This window comes from Amblyomma maculatum, chromosome 6, assembly GCF_055883805.1.
Source record: "Amblyomma maculatum isolate TAMU_Amacu chromosome 6, ASM5588380v1, whole genome shotgun sequence".
NCBI lineage: Eukaryota > Metazoa > Arthropoda > Arachnida > Ixodida > Ixodidae > Amblyomma > Amblyomma maculatum.
Genome location: NC_139349.1, coordinates 55,606,718 through 55,628,237, shown reverse-complemented (window position 1 = coordinate 55,628,237; position 21,520 = coordinate 55,606,718). Strand labels below are relative to the sequence as shown.

The 21,520-nt window shown below is 43.4% G+C and overlaps 1 protein-coding gene across 1 annotated transcript; it reads right to left on the bottom strand.

Annotated features, from left to right (window-relative positions):
* Positions 1–1,876: 1,876 nt before the first annotated feature.
* LOC146185786 (uncharacterized) lies at positions 1,877–15,594 on the bottom strand. The gene is made up of 4 exons (XM_084606715.1): positions 15,480–15,594; positions 12,670–12,801; positions 6,183–6,282; positions 1,877–2,850 (listed from the first exon to the last, which is right to left on the bottom strand). The coding sequence occupies exons 1-4, from the start codon at positions 15,591–15,593 to the stop codon at positions 2,711–2,713; spliced, it is 486 nt and encodes a 161-aa protein (XP_084462841.1). The 5' UTR covers position 15,594; the 3' UTR covers positions 1,877–2,710.
* Positions 15,595–21,520: the final 5,926 nt, after the last annotated feature.

Sequence of the window (21,520 nt, the reverse complement as noted above, 5' to 3'; positions counted from 1 at the left end):
CAGTCCTTCAGAATCATTCACTCCCACATTAAAATTGCACACAAAACAGCTATCATTTGCTTTTTCTTTATCAAGGCAACTTGTGCGAACAATATCTGCAGTAATGGAAATTGCCAAACATTCTTGCAAGAATGTTGCACTAATTATTACGATGCTTAGTAAATGTGATGAAAAACCTTATTTACACCTAGCCAAAATTTCTCAAACATTCGTATATTAAGCAAAAAAAGAAAAGCCAATGATTAAAAAAAAAAAAACACTGAAAATTGCACGGCAGTAAAGGATTGTTTTTAAAAAATCAAGTCGTGACACAATGTCTACATCAATGGCAGTTTACAGAAGCCAAAATTTGTATGTATCACTATAACATCTTGCACTGAAAGCAAATAAAAGGCTCGTATCACTAATGTAGGTATCAGTGATTCACTTGTGCTGCTGAACGCTTTTAAATCACGAAATAACCAAATAATACCAAAAAAAGTAAGAAAGTAAACAGGATTTGATTGATAGCGATGAAGTTACTTCACCTATGCAGTTATTTAAATTATGAAAGCCAAATTTGGTTTATGGGATTTAACGCCCCAAAACAACTCTGGCTATGAGGGACGACACAGTAACGGGCTCCGAAAATTTCAACTACATCCAGGGTTCTTTAGCATGGATGTTGAGGCTGGGATTGAACCTGCGTCTTTGGATTCAGCAGTAGAGCACCGTAAACACTGAGCACTTACGAAAAACAAATGCCTAACACATGCAATGACTACATGATGAACATGATGATGATTATGATGACTGTGTTTAACAATCACTGCCAACTAAAACATTCCCATTTTATGCACACAAGAGGGTGACGCTGACTATGGTACTGCAGGTGGAAGAAAGTGCCCAGAACCACCATAGAAAAGAAGACAAGGTAAAATAAAAAATATATATATATATATATACTAAGGCAATCTTCCTGTCCTCTTGTGAAAAAATAAAATGCCCGCCAACCGTGGATATGCAATGCAACATCCCGCTGAATGCAGAATTCGCTGCATTTCTATCACCATCACCCTCTCAGTTTAGAAGCTCAAATGGCTCAAGCACTACCGCATACTCTTCACTTTCCTATTCCTTCCTCCTCCGTGGTTCAACAGTGATGCTGCAGAACCAGGAAACACACTCTTACCTGCTGCCACAGTAAAACATTTTGTGAGGTATCGTATATGTGCAAAGCTGCCTCACATCTACATTTGGCAAGAATTAGGAGAGCTCCACTTGTGAATGCACGAAGTCTCGGACTAGAAATAGCTCAGTAAAGTTGATCACAAAAACACTGCACACGTGCAATAACATGTTCACGGAACAACGTAAGATCCGACGACTTTTTGCCCTCTCCCAGGAACTAAAGTCACCCATCATCCACCTTCCCGAGCAACCGCTTTCCCTGGCTGGACAACATACCCTGCTGTATTGCTATCCTTTGGCTTTTGTGATGCATTTGGCCACCTCTCCAAGATACACCACTGTTAGCGACATGTGCGACTCATATCTCTCGATTCAACTAACTAAATTGAACGGTCATAAGGGCAAGCTGAAAGAGAGCATTTGAAAGAGCAAAACAAACAGATGATAAATGAAGAGGATGACAATTTACAACACACAGCTCATGATACTACTAACAAGAACATGTAGCACAGCAGGCTGTACTGACGGTCGAGCATTTCGGAGTGCAGAACGAACAGATGATAAATGACGAGAATGACAATTTGCAGCATATAGTTCGTGATACCAACAATGAGAACATGTAGCGTGGGAGGCTGCAGTGACAGTCAACCATTTTGAAGCATTGTTTCGAACACATCTCAGGGTTGTAAGTATGGTGAGATTACCCTTCAGGTTCGGAGTTTGCCAAGAAGAGGAGGCCGCAGAGTCACAAGGCCTTTTGCACTAACATTTGGCAGGAATCGGGAATTTTGGGCTCTGCTTACGAGCACCAAAAAAAGAAAAAAAAAAAAAAAAAAGTCAATGACTAAACATCAGTTAAAAAGTTTAAAATGACACTTTCTGCCCAAACTGCAGCCTCAAAGAGCAAATTAAAAACAGGTTTGCATCATCTGCATCAAAGAAATACTCATGTAAAAAAAATGTGCGTATCACAGATATATGTACAGTTTCACACAAGTTTTCAAAACACAGCTAAGAAAAAAATTGTCATTTTCGCTGTGAATCATAAAATGAGTACGGCTGTCTGCAGAAGTACTTCATTCTTCACAGGCTGTATGCTTAAGCTGCCATAGTTCAGCCTTTTTTGCAACCTTGGTGTTTGGGAAACTTATGCGGCCAGCTGAAACATGGCATAAGTTAGCCATAAGAACTAGACAACACCATGTAAAAGGCAAAGAAGGAGGGGTAGGGGGTTGCATTGTGGGTTAGGACGCGAAATTGCAAAAACAAACGTGTACCGTCTTTGCCAAAAGTAGCCAGGCTATGCAGTTTGCTCCTCAGTCAGAGTGATCACTTATGCAACCTTTGAAGTTATAAACTTTTGATATATTAGCAGAGCCCTTGGCCTCACCTTTCAAGGCATTTTGATGTTTTAGGAAGTCATAAAAACTCCATCCACTGTCTGAAGAAGCAAACCCTGCAGTCTAGTTACTTTCGCAAACATGACATATTCATGTCAGTAGCTGTAGCAGTACTAGTCTTTTCAAGCACGTCCAGGTGTTCAAACACTTTCAGAGCTGATCTGGTTCAAAAGAGCATCTATGACAGATGCTTGCTGCTTGTTGTGCACAAAGAGCACCTGGAACTTCTTTACAAGTGGAAATATGGCGTCGACGTCCGCTTTCAAGTGGTCCCCTTTCACTGCATCAAAAATCGGATTGACATTGCATTTCACATGGCAATTGCAATGCTGTTTAGTAAGCTAGAAAACAATTAAAGCAAGTACTAACACAAAAACAGATAGATACTAACTAGCCTGCTTAACCAGTGACAGTGAACCTAATATCTATGCCACAGATGCGCCTTAATAGGGCACGGAGGACTCCATCCAAATCTTGTTCTCTGTAAAAGCCACTTCTACGGCTGTTTCTGGCTACAGCAATAAATGTCTGCCTGCAAAAGACCCATTTTTCATCAAGGAAATTGCGCTGAAATATTTTTTTGTCACTTACTTTAATTTGTGATATCTAAAGCAAAAAACAATTTCGCAGTCACTGTTTTAAAGTGAACGGTGGTTTGCCTAGTCTCAGAACTCCGCAAGAAAAAGACATCCATGTTGATGCATGCTGTTTACTTGTGAAATGATGGGTGATGGAAACAATAATAATAATAATTGGTTCACAGGAAAGGAAAGGCACAGTATGTGTCACACTTTCTACTTGGACACACTGTAAGTAAGGAAGGAGGGGGTGAAAGTGGAAAGAGAGAAAGAAGTGTATGCAGTGGAGGGCACTGGAGTAATTTCAACCACCTGGTGATCTTGCATAGCACAGGGACCCCACTTCGTTTTGCTTCCATCTTTTTTTTTTTTTTCTTTATTGCCTGGTCTTGACACATTACATTTCACGAAAGCAAGAAAGCAAAATCAACAAAAATCATACAAAGTGACGCTCTTTACATATTAAACAAGCTTTTGTTGTATATGCGTGAATTTAAGTGTTTCACTCCCATCAAAATGCAGCCGCCGGTGGTTGGGATCGAACCCGGGTACTTCGGCACAGTAGTGCGGCGTTTTACCCCCCCCCCCCCCCCCCCTCCATGATGATTGCCCAGTATGAGGCCACGCGTTATAGTTAGGTCCCAAGCAAGAGCCTTTCACATGCCACATGAATAAAGGTAAAATTCTTTTTGTTTTTAACGCTTTCAGTTGCGTTTCTCATTTTAACATTGATTTTGCCTTTTTCAGAGCGAAAAGGTAAGAACCGCATACTACGTGAGCACCCCCGGGTACATTCACTCTCAGTTCCCCTTTTAAAGCACCTGACCTTGCTAAAGGTGCCTCTTCTCATTATTATATATTTTTTTTTCTAGTCAGCGTGTAGTGATCAGACTTGCCATTCCATTGAGCCTTTCAGCGTTTTGTAAGTGTGAGGCGGATGTCTGACTGAGCCGAGGAGTGAGAAATGCATAGGAGATAAATGAATAAGACAAAAGGAAAAAGACTGCCCGAGAGACTGCCAGTGTGCCAGCGGTCCCGCTTGGGAAAGGAGATTGAACTCCACATACAAAAAGAGGCGATGCGGTGGCGCGGCCGCCGACAGGTGTCATCTAACACGGTCCCGCGCAAAGGTGTCCGATGGGCATCGGGTTAATGGTGTGTTTCCTGGGTACATGCACGCACACAGGCCCGGACTAACATTAAAATGGTGTGAAGTCTCTGGCAGGCTCTAGTAGCAGGCAGAGCCAGTAGCAGGCCCGTGCATTTTCTTTTCCTTCTTCCTATAGTCACAACAACAACAGGCATGTGTTTTCAAGCCGTCCTCAAAACAGAATAATTCGTTCTATGAGAAGAACACACTTGCCAGTCAGAGTCTCAGCGGCACCAATGCCCGCCTTTTCACGTCTTTACACAATACTAATTCATTTTGCACCCTGACCCTGCCTCCCTCTCACTGCCCAGCTGCACCCCCATGAGTGCTGTACCTGTGCGGATGCACCCCCCTGCACCCCCCTCCCGACTGACACCACTGGTGCCCTATACTTTATGGGGAACCCCATGGCATGCTGGACACCAAACACCTAACCAGGCCAAGATCATGTTTTCATATTTTTCTTGTAAATTGTACCAAGGAAAGATGTATCTGTCAGACTTGAGGGAAGGAAGGAAGGTGGGAGTGAAGGCAGAAAGAGTGAAAGATGTCTCCTAGTTGAGGGCTACAAGTAATTTTTGTCACCTGAGAGCCTTTAACTCACACAGGAATCAGACAACACAGGGCTGCCACTCCATTCAATTGGTTTACAGGAAAGGAAAGGCACAGAATCTGTCACTTTTTGTGGCCACCTGAACCCTGCTGTAAGGGAAGGGAGGAAGGTAGGATTGAAACTGGAAAGAGAGAAAGAGGAACCGCAGTGGAGGGCTTCTGATTAAATTTGACCACCTGGGGATCTTTAGCATGCGCTGGTATCACACGGACGCCTCTCCGTTTCGCATCAATCGAAATGCATCCACCAGTGGTTGGTTTTTAACCTGGATACATCAGTAGAGTAATCGAGCATCTTAACTAGAGCTTGCACAAGCTCGGGCGAGACCGAAAGCCCGTACCCGGCCCGCGGGCCGGACTCAGGCCGGGCCACTTGGAAGCTGTCTGCCTCAGGCTTGAGCCAGGCCCGGGCTCGGGCCACTTGGAAGCCCTTTGCCTTGGGCTTAGGCCGGGCACGGGCCAGGGTATATTTGTCTTGGGTGGGCCAGGCCGGACCAGATACCCCGATCCCGAGCACATGCAACTTTTTCAAAAATGTGTTATGGCCATGGTGCGATGGCGTCTAGAATGCGCACTATTTTCTCATGCCCGTTAGGTCACATGAGGCATGAAACAAACTATATAACATAACTGAATATACATACATAGTTTTTTGTCATTCGGCCTTTGAAGCAGGCCAGCTTACGTGATGTAGTGAACTGAAACTATGTATCAGTGCTTATTTCGTTGATCCTTGCCCCATGTGTTACTAAAGCAAACTTTGATGTCACAGCCATCACTCAGTTGCTGAAGTAGAAACAGCATCAAAAATAAATAGAATTATGAATTATTTCACTGCTGCAGGGCAATTACATATGAAAATCCATGTATACATTGTGGTAATTTGTCTTGACACTGACTGCATGAGGACGCCAACTACTTATGAGGGGTGAAGTTCTGTAAGTTCTCTCTCGTGTTTGCGTCTTTTTTTGGCTGGTTTACCCTTTGAATACTTATGAGGGGGTACAAATGGGCTGTAGAAGAAAATCTATATTATTGAAGTAGCCATTATGAAATCTTAAGCAAAGATTAATTTTGTGTGCCAGTTCTAAGTATGTCATTTTATTTCCTGCAAAGTAAAAACTCCATCAAGACCAAGTAAAACCACCTCTATTCTTGGTGCTTTTGTGAAACCGTTTTCTTCCTGCTCAGGGAGCAAAGGCCCTTGTACTTACAGGGCATACCTTATGCACGACAAGTCTTTGCACACAGGGAACAAAAGCATGTTCTCACCTGTCTCCTTGCACAGGGCCAAGAAGGTTAGGAACTTTACAGCAAACTGGAAGGTGCCCCACGTGGTCATTAGCACAGATCGAGCCACCGTTAAGTAGATCTGGAAAAGAAGAGAACAATAACCGGGTCGTCCAGAACAGCATTTAGGATCTTATGCAAGCACTTGGACTCGTGCATGTATGCACTGCTGTTGTCTACCGGCCCTCATCACAGCAGCACTACTGATCATTAGCTAGTGCAGTTTACACTTAGTATTTTGATAATTCGAAATTGAAAGAAACCGAGAGTTTGAAGTATGCAGTTATATTTTTGCCAAACCCTTTCTATACAATTCATGTTGGCAAAAGCGAAGCCTGAGTTTCATTAAATCAGAAGTATGAATACAATGAATTCAAACAAACAAGAACCCACTGTACCTCCGTAGCATGCCAACAAGTAGTTCCAATAAAGACTGTATTAGGACAGGAAATTCTTAAGCGAAGCCAAACTACATCCTAAAGCAAATAGTGCTCTTAAGAAAAACAAAAAAACAAAAGGCAATTAGGCATGCTGAGTGATTGGTGACTGCTCGTCACCAGTGTGGTGACTCTAGAGACACATGATATACAGAGATGATATACTTCTTAACAAACTGCCATTCTATGGAATACGAGGGGTTCCACGCGGCAGCAGTGGACAGCAACCAGAACGCGTCTTTTAAGTTTTTCTGCACTTGTTCACAGGAAGCCGCTGGGATATCGTGGAACCCTGCTGCGCTATCGTCTGATCTGCGCCAGTACGTCCGGCTGACAGTCGAAAGACCATCGTGTCGATCTTCGCATCGATAGCCACGGAGCCACGTGACCAAAAGTTGGCTACAAAAAGGACCGACACTACAGGCCTGCTGTCATTCACGCGGCAGCAGTGGACAGCAACCAGAACGCGTCTTTTAAGTTTTTCTGCACTTGTTCACAGGAAGCCACTGGGATATCGTGGAACCCTGCTGCGCTATCGTCTGATCTGCGCCAGTACGTCCGGCTGACAGTCGAAAGACCATCGTGTCGATCTTCGCATCGATAGCCACGGAGCCATGTGACCACAAGTTGGCTACAAAAAGGACTGACACTACAGGCCTGCTGTCATTCACGCGGCAGCAGTGGACAGCAACCAGAACGCGTCTTTTAAGTTTTTCTGCACTTGTTCACAGGTTGGTGGTGCTTCTAGCCTTTCTTAAAAAAAAAAACAAATTTTATCTTGTCCACTGCTGCCACTTTGAAGGGTTTTTTTAGATTTCTTGACGATGCCGGATGAAGATGCAAAAGAGTGTTTGTCATGTCATGGCCCGTTGCCTGAAGATGGCATGTATATTACGTGCACTGGTTGCAAATACTCGTACCATCTAGGCAAATGCTCTGGGGTGAAGACCACTAACTTCCGTACCAAGGGTGCTTCACTGACGTCTAGTTGGATCTGTCCAACCTGTGAACTTGGACAGAAAAGATGTAGCACCGTCCTCACGCCAACTGAAGACTCAAATATTTTGAAGAGGTTAAAAGAGTTAGATGAAAAGGTTACCCTTATCCTCCCCCTCGTGTCCAAAGCTGACAATTTGACACAACTATTGAAAACAGTCAGTGACATTGAAACCTCGATAGAATTGCTTTCTGACAAATACGACACGATTTTGAACAAGTTAGACAAGCAGGACTCTGACATTGCAACCTTAGAAAGTAGAGTCGAGAGCATAGAGTCAGGAACGTCACCGAGCAGGAACGAAGTCAAACTAAAGCTAAATGAACTTGAACAGTACAGTCGCAGGCAAAACATGGAGGTACATGGACTCGCAGAGGAAGCAAATGAAAACCTGCTAAGAAAAATGAATGACCTGGCTTGCAAACTTCAGCTACCCCTGCTTAAAAACAGTAACCTGGACGCACTTCATAGGCTACCAGCACGAAAGGGGAAAAAGTCAATCGTTCTTGCTCGGTTTGCATCTGTCCGACTAAAAGAAGAGTGGATGCGGAACCGCTCACGCCTTGAGGATGAAGCACTTGACCTGAAATTTTTGGACAACCTCACCCCTTTCAATAAGCGCCTTCTTTGGTTAGCGAATGGAAAAGGCAAAGAAAAGAACTATCGCTTTGTATGGCAAAAAAATGGTCACATTTTTGTGCGGAAAACCGAGGGCGTCAGTGCAATCCGCATCCGTGATGAAAGTGACTTTGATAAGATGACATGATTTGCTGCATCGGTAGTGAATTTCTACTGTGAATGACAGTCGCAATGGAGAGCAGCCGTTATCACGATGCCAACTCCTTTAGATGTATCAAGATTGCAAAAACTAAATCTGGATGCTTTTCTTTTTATCATCTGAATGCATGTAGCTTAAAGAACAGAGAAGAAGAAGTAGGTACTTTTTTGTCGACATTAGATCATGATTTTGACGTGCTTTCTTTCACTGAAACGTGGTACACTGATTTGAACGATGTTGTCTGCTTTCCGGGTTACAGATGTGAAGCACTGTTCAGGAAAAACAAAAAAGGGGGTGGTGTAGCTTTGTACATGAAAAACAGTATTCCTTATGAACTGCTTCCGCAATGCACAGTTTTGAGCCCCGCATACGAGTCACTTTTTATTCAGACAGGTGCATTCATCTTTGGCGTAATTTATCGGCCACCTTCTTCGTCCCTTCAAGAGTTTTTTCATTTTTTCGACGCTGTATTAGATGATTTTGCCTTGCAAAGTAAACCTGTGGTAATAATGGGTGATTTCAATATTAACATGCTAGAACAGTCACATTCTGTGAATGAATTCGTTGATATAGTATCGGCCAATGGGTTTTATAACATAATCACAAAACCTACCCGCATCACACACTCCAGCGAAACACTTATTGATCTTTGTATAACAAACAGCGATATTCACGGTACAATAGCAGGAGTACTCCTGAGTGACGTCAGTGATCACCTATCAACTTTCTGCTTCATTCAAAGGTCATATAAACAGATCGTCGAACGTACCGATCGACCACAGAATTTCCGGATTATAAGCAAGATCAAAATTGACCATTTTCGTCAACTCGTTTCCTCTATAGACTGGAGCGAATTACTATGCGAGGAGGATCCTAATATGTTGTACGACAGATTCTTGGATAAAATAATAAAGTTGTATGAATTTGCTTTCCCAGTTGTAGCAACAGCCAAATGCAGAAAAGGAAGGAAGCCTTGGATTACGCGAGACCTGCTTAGACGAATCAATGCCCGAAATAGACTTTTCAGCCAGTTTATAAAATCGAAAGATTTGTCAGTCCTGAAAGAGTATAGAAAAATTAGAAATAATTTAGGTGCTGATATAAAAAAGTCTAGAATTAACTATTACGCTCAGAAGTTCTCGGATGTTTATTTTGACCCTCAAAAAACCTGGCGTACAGTAAAAGATCTTCTACAGAAACCGGAGAAGAACGTACCAATTCAAATGACAATTGGAGGAACTGATCTTAGTGGTAAAGATCTTGCTAATGAGTTTAACAGGCGCTTTTTGGCACTTGGAGCCTTTCGTGCAACAATGTCCAGAAATACTGGACAATACGTGGAATCTAATGTACAACATAGCCTTTTCCTATATCCCACAACTCCTTCAGAGGTTAATGACATAATACTTGGCCTCAAAAACAGCTGTTCCTGTGGTTTTGATGGCATTAAGGTAGCACCAATTAAAGCAATTGCTGACTTAATAGTTAATCTACTCTGTCATCTGACAAATCTAATCTTGACAACAGGTGTTTTCCCCGACAAAATGAAGATAGCAAGAGTGGCTGTTTTGTTTAAAGGCGGTGCTGCAAATATCATCGGTAATTACCGACCTATATCAGTTCTCCCGTTGTTTTCTAAATTAGTAGAGAAAGAGATTAATATTAGAATCACTAACTACCTTAATAAACATGAGTTAATCTCTTCTAGCCAATACGGATTTCAAAAAAATAAATCGACTGAATCTGCTTTGCTTAGTATCAAGGAAAAGCTTATCAAAAACATAGAAAATCATCTGTACACATTAGGTGTTTTTCTAGATTTTAGTAAAGCATTCGATTCAATTAAACATGATATACTTCTTAACAAACTGCCATTTTATGGAATACGAGGGGTTCCACTTAAACTATTGCAGAATTACCTTTCATGCCGCTCTCAGTATGTTGTTGTCAATGGTTTCACCTCCTAGTCTGAGTTGATTAAATTTGGGGTTCCCCAAGGGTCAATTTTAGGACCTACCTTGTTTCTTCTGTACATTAACGACATTGTATCTCTACCAGAAACTCCTCCTATCATCCTTTACGCCGACGATACAAGTGTATTTTTTTCAGAAGAAAACTTAGACTCCTTAGTTCCACATGTAAATTTATGGCTTGAGAATTTATCTGATTGGCTTATTGCAAATGAGCTAGCATTAAATGTTGACAAAACAAAGTACATTTTGTTTACTCCAGTTAACAAGGCTGTTCATATTAGTAATGAAGTGATATTTCAGTCGCGACCACTAGAACGGGTTTCAGAAATCAAATTTTTAGGCGTTCAGTTTCAGGAAAACCTGAGTTGGTCTTGTCATGTTCGCTTCATTAAACGCAGTGTTGCACAATGCATTGGTATGCTCATTCGGTTCCGTTTACTGTTGCCTCGTTATCTCCGGCATCAGCTCTATTTCAGCACTGTTCACTCGCGGCTACATTACTGCCTGCTTGTATGGGGCAGCACTTCGAGGACAAATATGGAAAGCCTCTATTTATTACAGAAGAAAGGTGTCCACTTTATTGAAAATCTATCACGACGTGACTTGACATCATTACATTTTAGGCCAAATCGAATTCTGGACATTGAATCATTATTTAAGCTGCAATTGTCAGAGGTTGCCTTTTCAGATTTTAAAAGCAATCCAGCACTATTCATATTCAAATATACAAAACATGAGCCACATTACGAATTTAGGAAAACCATTTTTATCAAGAACAACTGCCGGACGAATTATGGTAGACAATTATTCAGTTGGCAAATTCCTAACCTCCTGAACCTCTATCCTGACCTGATTGATATCATGAAAACCTGTTCCTCTCTGCCTGCCTTCCGGAAACAGGCAAAGATTTTCTTCCTTAGTCATTTTCTTCAGTGAATGCCACGTGAATAAGTTTAAACCAGCTGGTGTGTGTAAGCAATGCAATGTTCGCATATTATACACTGTTTGGAAGATCAAGTTCTTCTGGAATGTCTTTCTTTTCGCTCTGTCAAATTAATGTATCTGTTTGTATTATTTTTTTGAAACAAAGGTGTTTTTTTTGTCAAGCAAACCTATCTGTGGGTATTGTTTGTTTTGTAACAAAGGTGTTTTTTTTTTCCTATGTATATATTGCAACATGAAATCGTTTGCTGTGTTCTTGCTATGCTCCAAACTTGCTGTGTTCTTGCTGTGTTCCAAACTCTGTCTGCATGAATGTAGGGTGTCTAGGGCCCAGTCAGGTGACCACGCGTGTCACCTTTAGCCCTCTTCACCCAGACAGTTTTGTCTAAATCAAAATAAACTCAAACTCAAACATGCACCAGTGTGACAAGTGTCACCTGGCGCCAGGTACCGAAAAAAGGGGCGCACTGGGCACACCTCCACGTGCCACTCTGTGGGCACGAGCACGCGTTCCGAATATTTAGTAGGGCCGTACTGGGGCTTCACACAGGGGCAACTCAATTAAAATAGGGTACAATCGATCCTTTGTCCCTTTTAGAAGGGAAAAGGCAATGCAAGAGCCGCCGCAAGCCTTCCATTAGCAAGGCTGCCTTTACCGCATGACAACCGGCATATCGGGCCCCGGCTTTCCCGCATGGCAGCAGATTCGCATTGGTAACAAGGATTCCAAGAAGGAAGGACACTTAGATGTAGGATTCGACGCTTACCTCATCAAGTGGTGTTAAAGTGGTAGCGCTGCCAGTAAATGCCCGAGCCTAGGCAGCCGACCTGACCTCGAGCGTGAAAAGTGGCCGTCGGGGTGTAAATAGGTAAAGTGCCTTTTGCAGGACACGGCGTGCAGTTCAATATTATAGAATGTTCATAAAACGGGACTATATGCAATCAGGAATCCTGTTTTGGAAAATTAAAAACCGCACTAGACGCAGGACAGCGGGAGACGATTTAGCAACAATCCTATACTTACTTCTTCATTACATTTTCAAAGGGTTGGCTTGATAGTTCGATATAAGTGATAATCCAATAGATCTGAGTACTGCATACAGATAGACAAGATAGCGTGCATTGTGGCGCATCACTTTTTGTCATATATGCATGTCTCACCTTTGCGTAAGAAAACACTGAAGGAAAATTTTAAACATACCTCAATTTATACACAAAAAGATATGTTAATTTTGCAACAATATTTGTAAACAGACAAGCCACAGATCTTCATCATCATAATCCTAATAAATTATATGAAAGGCAGTGAAAAATGTCTTGAAGAACTGATGAGTGAGCCTACCTTGATTAATTGGATGCAGCTTTCTTGACAGCAGCCTTGCCGCCGTCTACGTAACTTTGTTAGCAGACTCTCTTCAATCCAGTTCATTTGGCAATGAAGTGCTTGTGTCGCCTTGAACTGTTCCCTCGTTACCTGCATCAGGTTGAAGTTAACAGTATTAATGGCAGCCTTATGGGACTTAACCAAACCGAACACATTTCATTAAAAAAGGCCAAGGAGATGCAAGCAATCATATACTTTGTTTGAGAACAATGTTTGCTCACGTGCTTCAAGGTAAGGCCTGATCGATCTAATTAATGCTGCCAGTTCATTGCTAATGCTCCTAATTCAAGAGAAACAGGAGTTTTACAACTCACGTGCTTCAAGGTAAGGCCTGATCGATCTAATTAATGCTGCCAGTTCATTACTAATGCTCCTAATTCAAGAGAAACAGGAGTTTTACAGGCTATGTTAAACACATGGCTGGTGCATTTTAACATCAAATGCTCTTCCTTTGCTGCATTTGATGTTCACATTTGTCGTCTTACATTGAACTCTCTTGCGATGCTTCTTCAACAAGCACGAAGATATATATGAGTGCACTACTGTTACATGGCTACAAGCCGAGGAAGAGACTATCAAGCTGATAAAGAAAAGTGACAGAAACAAAAATCGATGTCGAGAATAAATTATGCAGCAATGGCAGCAGAACAAAACGTCTGCTTAAAGACCAACTGCGATGAAATTTTACTCTGGCCACAATGCCTGATAAAGGGATCAGTGAGCATGAACATGTATGGCGGGCAAAAACGCGTGTGTCACATATGTATATTTCAGATGTACCGCTGCGAACAAAAGTAAACGAAGCACGCTTTTTCCTTTTATTATTTTTTACGCGCTGCATAATTGAAAATGGCAGTCGTATGTGGGATCTTATCTGTATGTGGGATGGGATTGATTACTTATCTCCAGGGTAGAAGGCATGATTTTAATTTGAGCGAAAAAGCATGCTCCGTTTACTTATGTCCGCACCTGTACCATCAGCACTGAATGAAACGCGAACAGTGGAGTTCATGGCATGGTTTATATTCAACGATAGTTTTCTGTGGCTATGCAGCCACGGTTATTGGGGGGGCGGACCTCTACTATAGTGTTACTAAGCTGAGTAGGTAGTTTACACGTACTTGACCTCAGGTATGGCTTCAGTTTCGCTCCTGCTTTTTAGCAATAAAATATATAAAAATATGTTCCTTTGCATATATGCAGGCTTATGTGAACATAAATTTGCGGCAAATCAATAGTCCATATGACGTGCGCTCTCAAAGCAAGTGCAGTTGACAAACAGTGAGCGCCGAAACTGGCAGGGAGATGTGGCAGATGCGGCCTGCCTACAGTTTGTGGGACTGGTGACAGGAAGCGCTGCTGTCAGCATGTACATGGCGTGAAATACTTGTGCTGTACTAGTTAGTATAGTAATGTAACCTTAATACAATATGTAAAGGTTTATTTATATTCCACAGCAAGATACGCAATGTTTCTGGAGGGACTACGTTTAGCAGCAGCGCGGTTCCGTAGCTTTCGCAACAATGCCGCAGAAGAATGTCCCCGAGTATAGGTTATGCGGTCTGCCTGTCACCATCAGAGAGAGGCCCACTCATCTGGTTCATGATAGTTTTGTTCAGGTTTTTATATACTACAATTTAAGAATGGCCTTCAGCTTATAGTGATTCCCACAGCTTCTCGTTGAGCAGCAACAGCTGTCGGCAAACTGGAGAAATTTTATGAAAAGGAATGACAGCGCAATTAAACATGCTACTTCTCTACGGTCCAGTGGCGAAATGTATTAATGCTGTATTTTTGATGCAACAAGTGGTAGTTTGAATCCACATGTCCTGCTTTTTTTTTTCTCTCTCTTTTTTTTTTGCAGTACTCTATCGAACATTGCAAAACTTCGAGCTGGGCTTGTTGGTTCATAGTTTAACAGGATATCTGTAGCTTCTCTTCTCCCTCTGCAATCCTTTAGTGCTACAAATATCCTTTCAAACTACCAAAAAGTCTTCGAATTGTGCCACAAAATTTGAAGGGGCACTTAAGCTTTGCTTTAAAGGGCAGGACATGATAATGCTAAGGGGCCGTGCAGAATCTTAATGCTGCCACATTCACCAGACTGTCCAAGACACCTCCACTTCGTATGACCATGAAAAGTTGCGAGAACCCGAGCGGTATCTTGTGCCCCACGCTGGCCAGGGCCGATTGTAATGATGTGGTTTCCTGGGAGACTTTAGAGCTACATATTGATTATGCTGATGCCAATGGCAATGCTGCTCAGGCCAGGAACAGGTACCCAAGAGCTGTGTGCTAAAAAAGGGGGGATAAAAAACGAACTGGACTTAACTCACTACAAATCTGTGCCACAATCCCCCGCCCAGAAAAGTTTACCACTCAACGCAAGAACTGGTCTTGAAGCTATGATCCACAAGCTCGCACCATTACCATCGTGAGCTCCACATGAAATCTATCCCTTAAAAGCAGCATATAGTACCGGGCAGGCAGGAACTCAACAGCCCATGCAACACTACATCTGCATATATGTGTGTGGTATTCAATAGTTGTGTTCATGTAAACTAGATGGCGCTAGACACATGCCTTATCACGTCAGCTGACGCATGCATCTGTATATATGTATGCATCACGGATGAAGAACAAAAGAGGCTGTTCGAGCTACAAGATGGGCATTGTACTTCGCGGTTCCCGGCGTGGTCGGGCAGGGCACGGCGGAGGATACAACAATGTGCAAGGCACCAAATGTAGCAGACTTCAGAGTAACATACAGGGTTCTGCTGGCCATGTAGGACATAGGTGAGGAGCAGGAACATGTGGTAGGCTGACATCACTGTATCCTGAAACGGTGTCTTGACCCTGGAGTCACGAAGAAAACCCTCCATCGAGTCCTGCAAGAGAGCAGATGCACAGTAAGGCATGTGGAACTCTTGTTGATACTCCAGGCGTGATGAACTCAATGCAAAGAGCGACGATGACTGAAAATGAGCCTAGGCAATTTTCTTTTTATAGAAGCACGAGTACAATTTTTCATTTTGATTACAATCTATCACAATGCACTGATTTGAAAGCTCTCAGCTTAGAGCAGAGAAAGGGTTTGAGCTACAAAGCTTAACACACACACAACACAGAAACAAAACTTAAGAATTCTACTCTAGATTGGGTAGGATTAACACCATGGCCTTTTCAACAATCTCAATTTACATAAACCTTCATCCCGTATAAGTGGTAGGTTGGCCATCTGTAAGAATCCCCCCTCCAGACAAGATTTTATTCTCTGTTAGAAAACTGCGCACCAGATTCCCGAACTGAGCCTTGAACAGAAACAGACACGCATAAAGAAACATAATCCCAAAGGATGACAAGATACTGAAGGAGAGATATTGCTTACTAAAGCAGTGAGATTTCACTCAAGAGTGACAATAGGCAACTGAGAACACAAATAAATGCATTGCTACCAAGCATAGTAGACTGCCCTCTGGTAAACAGGAGTAACTGCATGTGCAATTAATAATTCCCCGTGCATTTGTAAATGTAGGAGGTGCTCTAATAAGCATATAACCATATTGTACTTTACAGAGATCAAGTTTCAGCTACCAGGAAAATACCTCCATTGTTCACTGCCTGGACCAATCAGATTCAGATGCTGCAAAGCTCAATCTCATATCATTGTAGATGGCAATGATGCGAAGGAAACCCCACTTCAAGAATTTTGAATAGAACCTTTAGTAGGGTACCAGATGTTCATGCAAAAATCTCGTGTACATGAAGTGCACAATGACTGGGGGGGGGCTTACCAATAAAAGAAAAAACTGGCCGCAAAGTTTCAGCTTTCAGCCTTCACAGCCAGCCCAAAGCAATGATGGCTATTGGCTTTGCATTCGCCAGATACCTAAACCTAATTCTGTATCGCTTCTGGACACCAACTGGACACCGCTTCTGGACACCCACTTCTAGTCATTCCCTTTTCTTTTTATCTGCCTCACCATTCTGACAAAGATGTTCGCTTCCCTTGCCAATGTTTGCATTCTTCCTGAGGCATTCTGAAACTCTGCGCTCATCACGGACTTCTCGATGCTTGTGCAATGAAACCTCTGCAAAAAAGTTTCTCTGCATTTCAGAATATTCAGCAGTTTTTCTACTCTGGGAAAAGGTCATTTGAAAATTTTGTTCACTCCCCAAAAGTTCAAATTAGTTAGGTTAACTGCACATTTATGTAAATTTTAGGCTGGTTGAGTTTATGGCGTTTAACCTCCAAAAGCAACTCAGGCTATGAGAGATGCCATAGCGAAGGGCTCTGAAAATTTCAACCACCTGAGGTTCCTTAACGTGCACTGCCATCACACAGCTCATGGGCGCCCTGCTTTTTGGCTCCATCGAAAAGCGAATCCCGCATCCTAGGGAACATTAGTCGAGTGCCCTAACCATTGCATCACCGCAGTGGGGCATGTAAATGTTAGTGGCCAGTCTTATGTCGGTTCATAGATTTATGTAGTCATTCATTTGCCTGACCAAATCACAGGTTGCATACTTCTAGCTGTCTAATCAATACATTTACATTTCTTTTTCTTTTCCAGTCTCGTTTTGATTAAAAAAAAGATACTTTCCCATGTATAGGTCACATTTTTTTCTATATGATTTGTTGCTGCATCTTATACAAAGGTGTGAGTTATATAAGGAGAAAGCTGATAGACCATTGCTCGCACTAATTTTTGTCGTGCTTAGTAACTATATGCAAAGGGAATGACATTTAAAAGAGAAAAAACTGTCATAAATCTTTGTCAATCTGAATAAGATGGCAAAGAGAAAAGTGCCACTGCTGCGTCTACTCAAGTTTTGATGTTGGCACTACATCTGCTGTGCCTCGCGCGCGTCCTGCATTGTTTTGTAGCGAAAGCTACACTGCGGTAGGTTTTCAAGCCATCAGCGCGGCACAGTGGAGGACGAAGAAGAAGAAGAAAAAGAAGCAGAAGTAGTAAAAGAAGAACAAGAAAAAGAAAACAGAAGAAAAATAAGAAGGAAAAGAAGAAGAGAAGAAAAAAAAGAAGAAAAAGATGAAGGAGAAGACAGATAACTCGGTAGTTGGTAGAGGCGAACGACAACAGCGAGTTGCTAGGACAGACATTTTGTTCGAACATTGAGTCGGTGGTGTGGCCTGGAGTTCGATGTAGAGACGTTCTACACCTGAATAAGAATGGTCAACGACGAGAGGCAAGGGGTGCTCATACGTGAAATGATTTCTCTATGGCATAAATAAAGCTGAAACCATAAAGTCAACTACTATGCGCAACAGCCATGTCTTTACTTTGAAGCCGAACCTTAGCGTAGCCATGCAGATTGCTTTCGCGGAACTCCAGGTTTAACCACAAGCTAAACCACAGCTAATTTTTTTTTAATCTTAACATGGGGCTACCTGCGGGGCGAGGAAACTATGAAGCCAAATATGTTGCAGAAAATGCAAACTGCGACAGCGTGACAATTCGATGTGAACGAAAAAAATCATCGGTGACACATGCCAAAACCATTCTGGTCGATAAAAGCAAAAAATGCAGGGTGTTACGTCGTGAATGGGTGAGCGTGATCTGTGCTGTCAAAGGGAACAATTCAGAAACATCCCATACCCCATGTCTTCATGGCATTTACCAAATGAACAGGTGCACCTTATATATTGTCAGGCAGCACAGGGGAGAGAACACAGAAGTGTGAAAAAGAAGCTCGCGAGAAGGAAGGGTGAAGAAGACGAAGTTCGCCAACATTCAGTGAATGCACCAGCTAAAGTGGTGCAGTGAATGTACCAGCTAAACGATCACCACGGACCCTTCTGAATCTCGTTGTAGCCGACGACTCGCTGGTCTTCCACCTTTGCCCTTGAACATTCTCCAGGAAAACAACACACGACAGCAAGGCACAGCGGCACCCGCCTGGCAGCACTATCGCAAGCTGCGGACCTTTTCTGGCAAAGGTGGCGAAAACGTGGATGAGTGGCTCACTATTTACCAGCGGGTGAGCAAGCACAATCACTGGGATGCCACAGTAAAGCTGGCAAATGTTGTTTTTTTCTTAGACGCCACAGCCCTAGCATGGTTTGAGAACCATGAAGCGTCCCTAATGAGCTGAGATCGTTTTGAAGAGGAGATTTACGATTGTTTCGGGGATAACGCAGCAAAACGGAAATGTGCTGAGCAGACTTTACTCCAGTGAGCGCAAGTACCTGGAGAAACATGCACGACGTACATTGAAGAGGTCCTGAAACTCTGAAATGCGGTGAATCCAAGAATGTCTGAAGAAGACAGAGCTGGCCACCTTTTAAAGGGCATCGCGGAGGATGTATATAACTTTTTAATTACAAAAGACAACTTGGATTCTGCCATGACTGTGATCAAGCACTGTCGTACGTTCGAAGCTCTAAAGCTGCATCGCATAACCCCAAAGTTCGGCCATTTGCCTAATGTGACCACTGTTGCAAGCGTGGATTCCCATGAGCCTCTGAATTTATCGAACATGATTCGCCAAATTGTCCGTGATGAACTTTCCCGCCATCAAGATGTTGTGAGCCGCAGTGTGATCCCCTGTGATAGCTGCTCCCTGCAGGCAGCTTCGATCCAGAACTCCTCTCCTTAGGGTACTACCGCTCCAACTCCTCTTGTCCATGACCACCGAAACAACTCCTACGGCCCTACTCCACCAGCTCGTTCCTACAACAGCGTGTCACCTCCTCCGCAACGACACTAGCAGCTGGACTTTGCTGATTGCTTCGATCTTATATCCAAGGACTATCATCCGGACTGTGCTCGTGAATGTGAACTACTAGAATGTTACCGCTGTGGTATGTCTAGCCATGTATCCAGATTCTGCCACCACTGGAACCCGGTTCCACACTACCAGTGACAATGGTCAAATCGTCGATATAACGTGAATCCAGAGGTCCGTGACCCGACCTATCCACCTCCATCGGGCTCCTACTGCTACGCATCACCACGAAACGGCCCTCCAGCTTCTGAACGGAGCCTGACTCCCCCTGCTCGCTGCTCCTGACATTCGCCCTCTCCCCGCTGTTCTTCACCACTACCGGGAAACTAGCGTGTGCGGCCGATGGAGGTGCGGTCGCCAGGTCATCGATATTGCCAATTCCTCTACCTGTCGTTATGCTAAAGAACCGCCTGGAAGTTTTAGTGGATGGCGTTTGTGTTATGGCCTTAGTACTGGTGCTACAGTGTCCGTGATGAGTTTAGATTTTAAGAACCACCTCGGCTGCAAAATTATGTTTGGTTGGGATAGAACTATATCATATTTTAAGGCGTTGAGGGAGAATCGTTGGTTCCACTTGGTATTTGTTATGTAAATGTAGCGATCACTGGACACGTATTTAGAACTGAATTTATGGTGCTCCCTCGCTCTACGCACGACAATATTCTTGGAGTAGGCCTTTTACAACAGTGTGGCGCAATTCTCGACTTCAGCAGTGGCGGGATGAGGGCCTTCGATCGGCCCTCATAGAAGAATCGCCGCGGGCTGCCCAAACGTTTTCTGTCTTCGAAGATACCGTCGTTCTGGCGATGTCCGCCACCTTCGTCCGAGTTATGTCTTCGGGCGTGGTTGCCAATGCCTTCGATGCTCTGGTGGAACCCGCTTCCTTTGGCGGCGCTAAAAAGAATGTGTTGGAGCCCCCCAGCTTTGTTCGAGTGAACAAGGATCGTGCCATGCTTTGAACTGTCAATCATTCCACCGAACCTGTCATATTGCCGCGTGGTTTTAAACTCGCCAACTTTGAAGAAGAACGCTTTTTTATGCACATCACCACACGTTCAGTGACGCCGTTGCTCATTTAATTAGACTTCCTGATATTACCGATTCTCAGTTCCAGTCAATGATAAACAAATCGCTACCCACCGCCGACCGCTGAATATTGATGGAAGTTCTTATGAAACATGTGGATGTGTTCGACGTTGCTCGAGATCAGCCACCACTGATTCCACCTTCCTGCACCAATCACATGATCGACACTGGGTCTGCACACCCGATTAGACAGATGCCGTACCGTGTGTCACCTTCAGAACATACGGTAATTGATGAACAGGTCCGCAATATGATGCAACAAGGAATTATTCAGGAATCATCTAGCCCGCGGGCCGCCCCTGTAATTCTCGTGAAAAAGAGAGATGGCATGTGACGATTTTGTGTCGACTATCACCGCCTCAACACTGTCACAAAGAAAGATGTTTACCCACTCCCGCGCGTTGATGATGCCATTGACTGCCTCCATTCAGCTTCCTACTTTTCCTCTGTTGATTTACGGTCCAGATATTAGCACATTCCGATGATTCTGGTTATATGAATTTAATGTGATGCCTTTCGGCCTATGCAATGCTCTGGCTACCTTTGAAAGTTTTATGGACACCCTTTTGTGTGGACTAAAGTGGCAAATTTGCATGTGCTACCTAGATGATGTGATTTTCGAGAGGACCTTTGCTGAGCATAACAGCCATTTAGCTGTTGTCCTTAACTGCATGGAGAAAGACGGTCTCGTGCTGAACTCCGAGAAGTGCCACTTCGGGAAACGTCAGATCGTTGTGCTTGGGCATCTGGCTGACAAAGACAGTGTTAGGCCCGACCCACAGAAGACTGAAGCTGTCAACTGTGTCAAAGAACTCAGGAGCTTCTTGGGACTCTGTTCTTACTTGCGGCGCTTCATCCCCAAGTTTGCTGACGTAGCCTACCCGCTCACATGCCTCTTGCAGAAAGACATTTCCTTCAAACGGACCCCAAAATGTGATTCTGCGTTTCGCCAGTTTGTTTCTTCTTACCTCGCGGC

Coding starts and splice junctions, on each gene's coding strand:
- LOC146185786 (XM_084606715.1), bottom strand. CDS start 15,593: ATGGAGGGTTTTCTTCGTGACTCCAGGGTCAAGACACCGTTTCAGGAT. Junction 6,283..12,669: donor GCTGCATCCAATTAATCAAG/GTAGGCTCACTC, acceptor CTTCTTTTCCAG/ATCTACTTAACGGTGGCTCG. Junction 2,851..6,182: donor GGCCCTGTGCAAGGAGACAG/GTGAGAACATGC, acceptor TTTTTGATGCAG/TGAAAGGGGACCACTTGAAA.